We start from the raw sequence: 14,075 nt of genomic DNA, 5'->3' as shown, positions 1-14,075 counted from the left end.
GAAACGTTTGGTTATTCTAATCTACAAAGCTCATTTCGTGTTTATTTGTTTGTTAATAAATGCTTCAAAAACTCAAAAAACTACTGAACCAAATTTTGCATGTTGCCTCAAGGTATCCCATGATTTCTGTCAAGGTAGCATATCTCAGAAAGGGTGTTCAGTGTGTGTGGGGGTGGGGGGGGGAGGCTCCAATTCTCTCGATGCAAATGTGTATTGTATCGTGCCATTGTTTATCTTCTTCTTATGTAAAGAAAGTTGAAATAACGTCGCAATATGGATTACAGTGATGTCCATATCTGAGTGAGAAAAAATTCGAAATTTAAAATATATTTAAATTCACGAAGCAACAAGGACAGTTGATGCAGGTGACGTTAGCAGACTTCCAAGCAGATGGAAGATGACCTCGGCAAATGATAGAGTGAACAGAGCAGAATGTTTGTGAAGGACAGCTTGTTGTCTTTTGATTAAATTTGTCAGAGAAGCGACCAGTACTTTTGCTCGTATAATACATTGTATACGTTGCAGAATGCACTTCCCTTTGAGCTGAATAGTCTAGTCTGGGTTTGACTCTCGACCAGACGATAAACTGACGCAGTGGTGCTTCGCAGGCTGGGCAATGAATCGTGGAGTACGCCGTACCACGGCTGCTCATTAACTCGGGTGTTCATCGCTTTGAATTAGCCGGTGGATGTGAGCGATCCCACCCTGTACTTCATGAGAGTAGGCGAGGTTATCACCGACATCCTCAACAAATTACCAATTGCTTCCCAAACTAATTGTGGAACAAATTACTATTTGGGGATTTTAACAGTCAATTGAGCCAGTTTCAGTAAATGTATTTATTATTGCTGATCGCAATCAGTTACTCGTGTACTTTAAAAGTTATACAATAATCAAAACACTCATTGCATGCATTGGCAATGTTTATATCTGATTTGATTGTGCAATCAACATCACATAAGTCATGAATACTATTTGGTTATTCTCACAATTTGTGGAGTGTTCAAACTGTTGTACGCACAACATACTCACCAACAGTCCAAGATGTGCCAGTTTTATTCTTTTTCAATACACGAGTGTGTATGATAATTGATTAGTAATAAAATAATAATTTCTCACTCATTCTATATTTCGTTGGTAGAACTTTTTGAATGCTGCACCTATTTATTTGTGCTTAAAATTAGTGCTTCTTTGACAGGGTTAAACAACAAACATGGCATCCACACATTTCTATTCCAATTTAAAGTGGTAGCAAGGTAGATAGGTGCATAAGTGCGTAAAACCCGATGTTACATTTCAAAAAGGAAACCTCCATCACTCTGATTGAAAATAACTTTTTGCTTGGAAATTGCAGGTTGTTGGAGTCAAAAAGGCCATGGACATAGACAAGAACCCACACAATGTCAACACTATATTCGGACAATACCCAACAGCATTTTATTACCAGGGCTGGAAGGATGGCATCGACATGTGCACACTCACCTCGAAGCCGTCAAGCCTGGACTCACCTCTAAGCCACACATTCAGCCACAACCTGTCATCGCAGTGTTTCACAGGCAGGGTGATTCATCAATGTGAGTGCCGTCCCTCGGATGGACGTTGAATTGGGTGTCCTGTCTGCCAGCATTAGTTGGTGGAGGTTATAGATCCCATGGTGTCCTTCACAATGACGATGTGAGCTATCGCCAACACCATGAACGAACTACAAATTCTTGCTCACTCACTCGAGTATCCTGTGTCAGAGTGGCGACCCATCCAGGATTGTAATCCTCGCCAATAAACTACTTCCGCAGCAACAACGCCGTGTATAGAGCATAGATGATGATGATGATGATGATGATGATGATGATGATGATGATGATGATGATGATGATGATGATATCATACACGGAAACAAACAAGCTCTGGTGGGAATAAGCACATCATGTGACTTTGATTGTCTTTTGTATATACCAGTGGTCCCCAACCTTTTGATCCCACGGGCCGCATTCACCACTCCCAAGGATGTTGGGAGCCAGAAAAAATTGATGCATTTTATTGAGTTTTATTGAGGCAAATTGATTTGATTCCTCCCGGCAGTAAGCGGCAGTGGCCGGCAGCGGCATTTTGTAAGGCTTTTCAGGTCTCGGCGCCGGCCGGCAGTGGCATTGTGTAAACCCCTTTAAAATTGCTACATGGAAATGTGTTTTGATTGGAAAGTCCTCGCGGGCCGCAGTATAGGGCTCCGAGGGCCGCATGCGGCCCACAGGTTGGGGACCAGCGGTATATACTTTGATAGGCCGAATGAATTGGTGCGGTTTGCTTGTGACAATACTGGCCAGAACAGTCTCCATCAATGAGCATGCAACTGCCATGTTGGAAGAAGTTGGTCAACTGGGCGAGACAGAAATGGTCTGGATCAAGCAAAGTTGGCACAATATATAGCCCCCACTTCAAGGAAGGATAACTTTTCTCACTAGAATGTCACTCGATAGAGCACATACCTCAGCCTGGCTGAACAGTTTATGTTTTGTATCGCACCAATAGGCAGGAATCTGCTTCCGGACCTTAACCAAAATCTAATCGGCTTGTAATTGTCACATACCCAACTCATACACCAAGTTTCACCCGAATCCCTGCTCCCAGTGTACCACATCCTCATCACACTAAACGCCGATCACAGACAACTGTAAATGCTGGATTAGGAATGGGATGACAAATACAGCAAGGTGTGTCAGTCAGTGCTGAATAAAGTTTTGATTCTTCACTCAGAAAGTTACACACAAAACAGGATTTCCAACTCAAATGCGGCCGCAGAGGCAGCACCAAATTTCAATGAATGGTGGTCAAATCACTCGAGCATCACTGAGGTGGCCGCTGTCCCGCGATAGCCTCTAATTGGTCACTGATCGCCTGCAGGACCTTGATCATAGAAACTTGGTTGTGGGATATTTCTTGGAGCCTTGAATCAACAGCTGTGAGGGCTTGCGTCAATGCACCCAGCTGAAAATGCACCTGACGTGATGCCTGGCCTTCGGCTTCCATTCTTCCGCTGCCTTTGCTACCAGGCAGCGTGGGATGGTGAGGAATGAAGTTACTTTGTGGCTGTGTTGTCATGCCACCATCTGTTGATGTGGCAACTGAGGTAGCATGACCCGGGACAACATGAGGCAAGCAATCAGCTGGGAGTTGATCACTCTCATGGTTCCTCTCTGAGCGAGGCTTGCTTAACTTACCCATCAACAAAACCTTGACATCTTTCTCTCGGTGAAGCTGTCCTTCATTTGAACATTTTCTCACTTTCACATCTGAAAAAAAAAGAGACGACACACAAAGACACTTTACATTTCTATATTACACACATCCGTGGTGGTATTTTAACTTCAACTCCCTCCCTGAACTAAGAATCCCCCTCCCGTTTCTCTGTATGTATAAGCAATAACACCAGTTTGGTGACTTCAGTACCTCGACCCAAGCCAACTACTTTTGCCAAATCTGAACCCCTATCCACTTTCAAAGCCTTCATCAGCTCGATGGAATACTGTCCCCTCCCCCCGGGCTGGCTCCCCTGCCTCATACCTTGCTCAGATTGACCCGTGGAAACCAAGGCCTTCAAGATCATAGGAGTCTCCCACGATGAAGCTGAGTCTATGGACCTATCACTTTCCCATTGCAGACAGATCAGTGGTCTCTGTCTTCAAACCCTCCTGTCTGTTCTTGCATCCTCTGCCCTGTCTGTTTTGTTCCCCTCTTCCCCAAGGTCTCTGCAGGGCACATGCGGTCCACCATCAACCCCCTTCTTTTAAAACTAAATCCAGAATGACTGCTCACCACCACTCATTTATTCTTCTTTCTTACCACCTGTGGTACCAACTTCCATATTCTACTCAATCTCATTTTCCCCTCCAGGCCTTCAAGATAGTTGTTCATCACCAATTCAGATCATCCCCAATCCAAAACCATGATCATTCCCACCCCTGTGGACACCACCCCTTGAAATGTCCAGTTTCTCCTTCCAGAGCACCTCTGCTCAAGCTAACCACCTTTGCATACATGAACTCTTATCCACCTATGAGGCCTTAATCCACAACTTCACAGAGTGGTGCTCTCCCTATTACTGTATCCATCTTGTCCACTGTACATGTCTTCCCCTTCCCTTCATCCTTACCCACATCCCTCGTTTGTCCAAATTTCCTCTATTTTGACCTTGAGCCCTAATGTTGCCCCCCCCCTTCTGTTGTTCCTTTTGTTCTGTTGCGTCCTGGTCGGTTCAGTGTTCTAGCTCTCCCATGAGTCTTGACTTTGTATATAAAAAATAAACCTGCATATACATAATCGTCCATACTGTAAAAAGGAGCTGTGTGCATGTCCGTGCGAGTTCCACCCACCGGTTGGACAGTTCGCCTAACTTCACCCACAATTTCTATACTATACCTGCCAAATTAGGAACCCTTTCAAACCACCTATTCTTTCAAATTTGTTATTATTTCCAACTATTTTCTCAAATTGTGAGTTGAACTGGTAACTGTGATGGGCCGTTCAAAAATTACGGAACACACAAGGGGTTTTGGGTGTGTCAAAGCATTACGGAGTGTTCTAGAGGAAAAGGGGGGGGGGCAACTTTGCTCTCGCTGAAGCTGTCCTTCATTTGAACATTGAAAGAAAAGGTGGTTTGAAAGGGTTCCTAATTTGGCAGGTATAGTATAGAAATTGTGGGTGAAGTCAGGCGAACTGTCCAACCGGTGGGTGGAACTCGCACGGACATGCACACAGCTCCTTTTTACAGTATGGACGATTATTTATATGCAGGTTTATTTTTTTATATACAAAGTCAAGACTCATGGGAGAGCTAGAACACTGAAACGACCAGGACGCAACAAAACAAAAGGAACAACAGAAGGGGGGGGCAACATTAGGGCTCAAGGTCAAAATAGAGGAAATTTGGACAAACGAGGGATGTGGGTAAGGATGAGGGGAAGGGGAAGACATGTGCAGTGGACAAGATGGATACAGTTATGGGGAGAGCACCACTCTGTGAAGTTGTGGATTAAGGCCTCATAGGTGGATAAGAGTTCATGTGTGCAAAGGTGGAGTTAACGGCATCATGTGCCGTTAAGTAACGCTATATCAATCAATGACAACTTTGTTCCAGGCGTCCTTTATTTAAAGATGCAAGTATTTAATGATACAAGTATTCAATACATTAATGATAAAAGCAAATTGCTTTATTTTAATTCCATCGATTGCATCATTCCTTTTTCCACAGACACTTAATCTCATTTTGCAAATGAAAGCAATTGAACATATTGAGAAACGATTACATCACTCTTAGCGATTAGTATGATGACGTCAATATAAGGATTCTGACTGCTGCCTGATCTTATTGGGGCGTGGTGGGGGTGTCTTCAACGAGCGTTGCGTAATATTTTTGGGGGTGTGAGATTTAAGCAAAAAATGCGTTACGTAATTTTTGAATGGCCCCTGATGGGTTTCTGTGAAGTCAGTGGCAGCATAATAGGGGAGCAAAAAACATTACATATTCTACTGTTCTGACATGGGAATGCCTGTTTGCTTTTAGGAGTGGGAGGAGGGTGAGAGTAAAGATGGGACGACTTTGGAAGAGAGGGTGGAGGTTTGTATACAATGTCGAGGCTCATATGAGAGCAAGCACACAAAACATACAAGGGGAGCAGCAGATAAGAGGGGCGGGAGAGGGAAGGACAAAACAGTGGGGAACAGAGACATGAGGAGATCATTCTGTGGAAGAGAGAGGGGTGGGGTGGGGAACATAGGGTAAACAAGATGTACACTACAGGGACTTTCAGGAAGTAAAGCAGGGAATTTGAAGGAGGTGGGTTTGGGGTGGATTAGCGGAGGTAGAAAACATTGTGGTTTTTGGATGGGGGAAGACAAGAGATGGTGATGAACTGCTGTTTTGAAGACGTGGAGGGTAGAGTGGGTTGAAGAGAGTGTGGGAGTTTGTTCCAAAGGCAGGAAAAAGAGGAATGAAAGAGTGAAGGGGTTGCTGGTGGACCTTAAGTGCCCTGTGAAAATATGGGGGGACATCGCAGACAGAGTAGGGGGGGGCAAGGCTGGAGAGGAGATGGTGGAAGACAGAAAGACCACTGACCTGCCTCTGGTGAGAGAGAGTGAAAGACCCAAAGACAGCCTCATCGTGGGAGATACCAATGATCCTAAATGCCTTGGTTTTGCACAGCGTGAAGCCGAGAAAGGTGAGAGGTGGGAGCACCAGCCCAGAGGGGAGAGCAGTACTCCATCAGGCTATGGACAAAAGCTTTGTATGTGGTCAGGTGCTCAGATGTGCCAAGGAAGGACTTTGCACAACGGAGGATGCCCAGTCGGCGACTGGCTTTGGAGGCCAGTTTGGAAATGTGGCTTTCCCAGGAAAGATCATGGCAGATAGTGAGACCCAGAAGCTTGAATGAAAGGACTTATTCAAGAGGATTGTTGAGAAAGTATATGGGGGGTGGTTCCAGATGGTTCTTTCAGAGAGACATTGTGAGAGTGTGAGACTTGCAGGGTTGAAAGACATGTTCCATGTGTTGGACCAGTTTGTGATTTTTATCCAGGTCTGCAGTGAGCGAAGAAGCTGCTGCTTGCCGGTCTGAGGGATGACGGATGGTACGACAGCGGGTGGAGTCATCAGCAAAAATATAGAGAGGATTTTCCCGAGAGTTGAGGACTTTGGGTGAACAGGGGACATGGAGGGGGGTTGAAGACTGGAGTGTGGGGAGAGGATCGCTGCCTTAGGGTTGGAAGGGGAAGGGTGAGGACTTTGGATTCAGGGTTGGGGAAGAGTAAAGTTGGGAGGGGAGGTATTTTTGAAGAAGAGTTTTCAGAATTTCATGTGTGAGTTTACTCACAGTAAAAAAAAAAAAACACAAATGCAAGTGTGTGTGTGTGTGTGTGTGTGTGTGTGTGTGTGTGTGTGTGTGTGTGTGTGTGTGTGTGTGTGTGTGTGTGTGTGTGTGTGCACGCGAGTCTGTATGTATGTGGGGGGGGGGGGGTTGACGCAATCACCCAACGGGTAATGTGCTTACGTTTCGAGAAATGGGCTTCATGACAGCCATCCTGATTTAATCCTAACTACGATTTAAAAATCAATAAAAACTTGCAAACAAGAAAGGCACTCTGTCGAGCGCATACCTCCTCCACGTAATACCTGATCCGTGAGAACATATCAGACCCAACACATTTTGAAATATCATGCCATACAGTACTATATCGTTTTTGGGCCAATCTCTCAATGGTGAAGAATCACTTTAAAAATTAAATAATTCTCGTATCCAGATTGAGATCTTCACCAAAATCGAATCAATTCGTCCTTGCCACACCCAAAGTGTCCACCAAGTTTCGTCCGAATCCGTCCACATCTTGAGGTATCGTGCTATATATATCGTTTTCGGCCCTCTCTCAATAGTGAAAATTCACTTTTAAAATTCTCGTCGTCAGATCCGAATCTTCACCAAAATCTAATCAGTTCGTCCTCGTCCCACGCTGAACCTGTCCACAAAATTTCATCCGGATCCGTCAACAACTTTTTGAGATATCCTGTACACAGACATAAAGGGGTGAAAACATGACCTCCTTCACCTTCGGTGGAGGTAACAAGCCTCATTGCTAAACTCATCCTGATTTAATCCTCACTGATGAATTTGTAAAAAATGAATAACTTTACAACCAAGCTTCGTAGCCTAAACTCATCCCAATTTAATCCTCACTCTGATTTAAACTAAGTAAAACTTTTCTTACCTTGAATGGGCGTTAAGCCGGGTATCCAGTCTCCCAGTATTGGTTGGTGGCACGGTGTCCTTCGTGATGAGTACGTGTGATATTGTCAACACCATGAACAAATTATTGCAAACACCTAACACATCCAGTTGTATGCTAGGGCTGTCCAGTCAGTTGGTGAAAAACTTTCCCTGGCTGACTGCACAAGGGGGTAATGTTGGAGTGGTTAAAGTAGTAGATCAAAAGAAGCCTGATATTGGCTTAGTGGTTAGGGTGGTGGCTTGGAATCCGAGGGTCCCTTGTTCAAGCCCCGTTGGCCGCTGAATTAAAATACACCAGAAGGTTGAATCAGCCTGTCATTCTTCCGAGGTCGGCAAAATGAGCACCAGTGTACTGGTAAGGGGGACACTGCATCAGCGGTATAGCCGTGTCCCAACCAATGATGCAACCAGCAGCCACAGGCTGCACTCAATAGAGAGAAAGAGAGTAGATCAAACAAAGTACTGTTTTGTCAGTGGAGTTCTTTCCATCGGTTTATCAGGTACACGTGACTTGTGAATGTAAATAATATTGTCAACGTGAACATCATTGCGACATTGAAATGTAAGCGGTCCTGAATCAGTTGGAAAAATGAACACCGAGCCAGTTACATTTGTTTCGCTGAAACAAAACCGATTTTGCTTCCAGGCACGTGGATTTGTAAGAACAATTTTCCATATCACGTGCAAACTTTTCCACCTAACTGAACAATCTTTCTTGGAATACGATCTGACACCTACACAGACTGTTCTCGTTGGTTGTTCATGTCAGATATTGGCTGGTCTGATGATTGCAGCAGTCGGTGCTTCCTTTTTCATTGTTGGAGTGGCAGGTACATCGTAAAAACCGTGCAAGCAATGTGACCACTCGTCATTTTCATAAATGCCAAGGTGAGCCAATGAAAAGAGCCAAGAATTCACAAGGTATCGGAAAAGCGATAATGATAGAAAACCTATACGCCAAGAAAACCTGTAGAAAACCAAGACGCCAAGGTGAACAACGAATAGCCAAGATCTTGTGAAAAAAAAGCCAAGAAGTGGTCACACTGCGTGCAAGTATGCTTCACCTGAACAACAATATCCATCCTTTCACATTCCATCAAGGTCCCACCTTCATCATTCCCAACCCCTGATATCAAAAGTGTCCACTTCGATCGTGCACATGATATACAATCAACCAATGACGTCTCGTCACGAAGTTGAAGCGCAAGCTCTGATGCTCTCGCATCGTAGACGGGTCTGCGACCTCTCAGTTTTTCATCGCTTCCCCTCCAGTCTCAGTCGCTCCGCAATCTCGGCTAACAGGTGACACTCCCCCACCTGGCACTGCCACCCCCTGGTGTATTAATTCAGCGGCCAACGGGGCTTGAACTCAGGACCCTAGGATCCCAAGCTACCACCCTAACCACTAAGCCAACACCAGGCTGCTATCTCGGCTAACAGGTGACACTCCCCCATCTGACACTGCCAACTCCTCCATGGCGCACGGCTTCCTCCAAGGAACCCCCCTCTCGTGGTTAAACTCACAAAATCCAAGCTGATTGCACACCTCCTTTCTCCTGTTTGTGGAACTGCCTTCCAGCACATTTCAGTCACACTCTTCATCACTCACAGTGGCTTCAAACAAACGGTGAGACACCATCTCACGTCCCCAACAATCTTTTCTCGTCCGATTAACCCTCCCCAAGCCAACTCTCTTACCTCGCAGGTAACCTTACCTGACTGCGTTTCCTTCCCTCCCGTTCATCCATTCATTCCTTCACTTGTGTCAAACTCTGCCCTTCTACTTGCCACTTCATTGCCCTTCTACTTGCCACTTCATTGCCCTTCTACTTGCCACTTCATTGCCCTTCTACTTGCCACTTCATTGCCCTTCGACTTGCCACTTCATTGCCCTTCGACTTGCCACTTCATTGCCCTTCGACTTGCCACTTCATTGCCCTTCTACTTGCCACTTCATTGCCCTTCTACTTGCCACTTCATTGCCCTTCTACTTGCCACTTCATTGCCCTTCTACTTGCCACTTCATTGCCCTTCTACTTGCCACTTCATTGCCCTTCTACTTGCCACTTCATTGCCCTTCTACTTGCCACTTCATTGCCCTTCTACTTGCCACTTCATTGCCCTTCGACTTGCCACTTCATTGCCCTTCTACTTGCCACTTCATTGCCCTTCGACTTGCCACTTCATTGCCCTTCTACTTGCCACTTCATTGCCCTTCGACTTGCCACTTCATTGCCCTTCTACTTGCCACTTCATTGCCCTTCGACTTGCCACTTCATTGCCCTTCTACTTGCCACTTCATTGCCCTTCGACTTGCCACTTCATTGCCCTTCGACTTGCCACTTCATTGCCCTTCTACTTGCCACTTCATTGCCCTTCGACTTGCCACTTCATTGCCCTTCGACTTGCCACTTCATTGCCCTTCGACTTGCCACTTCATTGCCCTTCTACTTGCCACTTCATTGCCCTTCTACTTGCCACTTCATTGCCCTTCTACTTGCCACTTCATTGCCCTTCTACTTGCCACTTCATTGCCCTTCTACTTGCCACTTCATTGCCCTTCTACTTGCCACTTCATTGCCCTTCTACTTGCCACTTCATTGCCCTTCTACTTGCCACTTCATTGCCCTTCTACTTGCCACTTCATTGCCCTTCGACTTGCCACTTCATTGCCCTTCTACTTGCCACTTCATTGCCCTTCTACTTGCCACTTCATTGCCCTTCGACTTGCCACTTCATTGCCCTTCGACTTGCCACTTCATTGCCCTTCGACTTGCCACTTCATTGCCCTTCTACTTGCCACTTCATTGCCCTTCGACTTGCCACTTCATTGCCCTTCTACTTGCCACTTCATTGCCCTTCTACTTGCCACTTCATTGCCCTTCTACTTGCCACTTCATTGCCCTTCGACTTGCCACTTCATTGCCCTTCTACTTGCCACTTCATTGCCCTTCGACTTGCCACTTCATTGCCCTTCTACTTGCCACTTCATTGCCCTTCTACTTGCCACTTCATTGCCCTTCTACTTGCCACTTCATTGCCCTTCTACTTGCCACTTCATTGCCCTTCTACTTGCCACTTCATTGCCCTTCGACTTGCCACTTCATTGCCCTTCTACTTGCCACTTCATTGCCCTTCTACCCACTTTCACCCGCTCTTCCCTAAAGCCGAGGTGTACGGTATACACACAAAAAGGAATGAATTAAAAACATCACATAGATGATGAATTCATGAGTGGAGTACTTTGTAAAAGTTACCCTCATCACTCGAAGTGCGCTCATTCTCGGCCTCAGGTCGCCCAGGTCTTCCAATGTCGCCGTCCAAGATGATGTTCGCGATCCTTTGCTCCCAAGGAGAGAGTCCCAACACCACCGACCGGTCATCCTCGGCCGAACACCCTCCTGCTCCTGCCATCTTGCGGCTGACCGCTCGTTTCGCGTCATTCCAGCGCTTTCGAACACTCGTGCCGTCTCTGGACACACCGGCCACGGCACCGACCCTTCGGGCCACCAAAGCCCAAGCCAAGCTGCTGCGGGTGGCTCCCGCCGGCTGCCCTCTGACCCCGAAGAGCATCGTCTTGCGACGCTCGACCTCACTCAACAGCACGTCCAGTTCGCTCTCGGAGAAACGCTGTTTTCGTTTCCTCGGACCCTCGTCGCCGGCTGCGACTACAGCCATGACTCATCGATCTGCTCGCTCATCGGACTCCCACCCCCGCTCCCCCGATTTAAAATGCGGACTCTGCTCCGGAGCTGCGGCCCAGCGGCCGAACCACAAATCATTGACCGTAATCACGTGGAATGCATTGAAGGTGATGTAAATGAAGTCTTCACCTTAAAGGAATCCCATTTCAAAAGGTTGAGACAACGTTGTGAACATATGCGCCCATCTATATAAACACCCCAAGTTCAAATTCCGTTTCACATTATAGAAAAGGAAATTTAATGTAGAGTTTACGATATATATATATATATATATATATATATATATATATATATATATATATATATATATATATATATATATATATATATATATATATATATATATATATATATGCAATTTCACTTCATCGAGTACATATTGTTTAAAGTAAATTTGCACTACCATTTAAATTCTGCAAAAATGATGGAAGGTTTTGTGAAAAAAAATGGTGGAAGCAGGTTAATAAATCCTGCGGAGCATTTTATTCTTCGTTTGACAAAAATAATTTCGCCTGAAAATTATTTATTTATTTGTACGTCAAGCATGAATACAATATTATATGAACGTTGCGATGGAGTCGTGGAGAATACAAAGGTCCGTGTCCAAAATAATTACCAAATGCGACAGCTGCGATCTACAACGCCATGGCTATCCCTAACTGTACAAATATCTCGATGGCCTTCTTTCACTCAACTTGGAACAAATTGAAACAGAGTTGTGTTTTTTTTTAACCATAACAATGCATTTATATGAGGTACACAGAACACCGTGCAAAGATGATGATGATGATTGAACCAGAACAAGAGAAATCTCACTTTAACAATGCATAATGACGTGTTGGAAATGAAGTCTGCCTGATGATTACTCTTTTGTCGTCGTCTCCAGTGGCTGGTGAAAAAGGAAAGATTTAATGGCGCTGAGCCACTGCGGCTTCAAAATGGCAAGCAGAAAAGGAAAACTCGTTCGTTGTAGTTGTTTAACCAAACAAACGAATTCCACTTCGCTCAATAGTCTTGATAAAGTCAAACCAAAAGTCACTATTAAATAATGATGTGATGAGTGACTCGTGAATAGAGATGAGAAAGGATTGTACGTAAAAGGTACGCAAGCTTCCAACATGTCATCATCATAAAAATAAAAAAAATTAAAAACTCATGTGAGTCCTCGGTTTTTTTTATCATCCCGTACGTTGATTGGCTCTCTGGAAGGATGCGGCTGATTGGCTATGAGAGTGCACGTGGTTGCTTTATTACAAATATTCGCACAATAAAGAAAAATTAATGAATTACTGAGAAAATTAGTGAGTCGTTACACGAGCTCCCCCCTGCATCGATGACCAGAGAGACGATCGATAATGATGTAGACATAGACGTCAGCCTATGTCTTTTATGGACAATAGTCTGACCTCTTGTCTTTTCACTCTGATATCCTGAGGTGCAGAGAGAGTGGCTTCCAAAAACAATAAATAAACAAGCAGACCTACCTTAACCACAATTCAACATATCAAGTAAACAATCCTATCGAAAATGACCATGTCCCCAAGTGGATGTCACCTGCTCCAACTGTCAGGTGAGCTCAAATACCCAATTTCGTAACTACCTTTCCAATTTCATGGGCTACCTGCCTTGCAGAGCAAATATCAAGTCGCACAGGACTGAGTGAAACATTCCCACACTCGTACTCAGCCACAACAAACCATTACCGAAACCAGTGCAAGGCCACGGCATCTCAATTATCTGCAGGTGTAGCCTCAACTCAACAGTGGGGAGGTTCTAAACTGTGACAGTAGGGGCATAGCAGTGTACTGCGTGTCCGCAACACAAACAAAGTTCCACCTCAAGGGAAACTCTGGACTCCCCATCACCTCCAAGCACAACAGCTCCTTTTGCTGTAACCCTGCTGGACGGGGTCACCCATTGGCCTTCCACAAATATTTTAACTCATTCCACCCGGTCCATGTGCTCGGCTCTCATGGCCACTCTTGCCTGTTACCCATACCAATTCCCCAACTCACCTGCATACCCCCAAAAGCAAAGCGTGGTGAGTCGTCAGAATGGGGAAAGGTAAATTTAATAAATCCAATCACCACTGAATCCAATTTAATCAATCCAATCGCCTGTTCAATACTAGCAGCTCCTGCCGCAGCCAATCTTCCCATGCCAATTAAAACCCAGGGCTCTCTTTCCAAACTGAGAACCCATTCATCACAATGGACCATCTGTGGAAGGTTATACAGGCCTGCCTCTCCAAGCCTTTCCCAAATGCTTCATAACTTTCCACACAGGTTCTGGTAGTTCTCTGGTAGGCCATACTCATACCCGGTCCATGCAGTTTGACGCGTGTCTACAGCCAAGGCCAGCATGCTGGCCGTCCCAGAGCCTCAGGGAGAGGCTGCATGCCTGGGCGGTCACCTCATCAGGCCCTTACTGGCTCTCAGTGGTGCCACCACCAAAGCATGACCTGCAACACCTCCCTCTAGTGGTCCTCATGGTGCACTATGCTAGGTGCCCAGGAGTTACCACCTCGGTCCCCCAGGATCAGGTGACCCCACAACCCAGAGACTCACGCATGGTCGGCGCCCTGATGGACAAGACGTCA

General features: G+C 45.5%; 1 protein-coding gene across 1 annotated transcript; it reads right to left on the bottom strand.

Moving 5' to 3' along the window:
- Positions 1-1,038: 1,038 nt before the first annotated feature.
- LOC147020659 (uncharacterized) lies at positions 1,039-11,681 on the bottom strand. The gene is made up of 2 exons (XM_085896193.1): positions 11,030-11,681; positions 1,039-3,287 (listed from the first exon to the last, which is right to left on the bottom strand). The coding sequence occupies exons 1-2, from the start codon at positions 11,448-11,450 to the stop codon at positions 2,842-2,844; spliced, it is 867 nt and encodes a 288-aa protein (XP_085752319.1). The 5' UTR covers positions 11,451-11,681; the 3' UTR covers positions 1,039-2,841.
- Between the last annotated feature and the right edge of the window lie 2,394 nt (positions 11,682-14,075).

Source organism: Eptatretus burgeri, chromosome 9 (genome assembly GCF_056783735.1).
Source record: "Eptatretus burgeri isolate ZD-2024b chromosome 9, Ebu_testis_v1, whole genome shotgun sequence".
Taxonomy (NCBI): Eukaryota; Metazoa; Chordata; class Myxini; order Myxiniformes; family Myxinidae; genus Eptatretus; species Eptatretus burgeri.
This window is presented reverse-complemented; position numbering and strand designations above follow the sequence as displayed.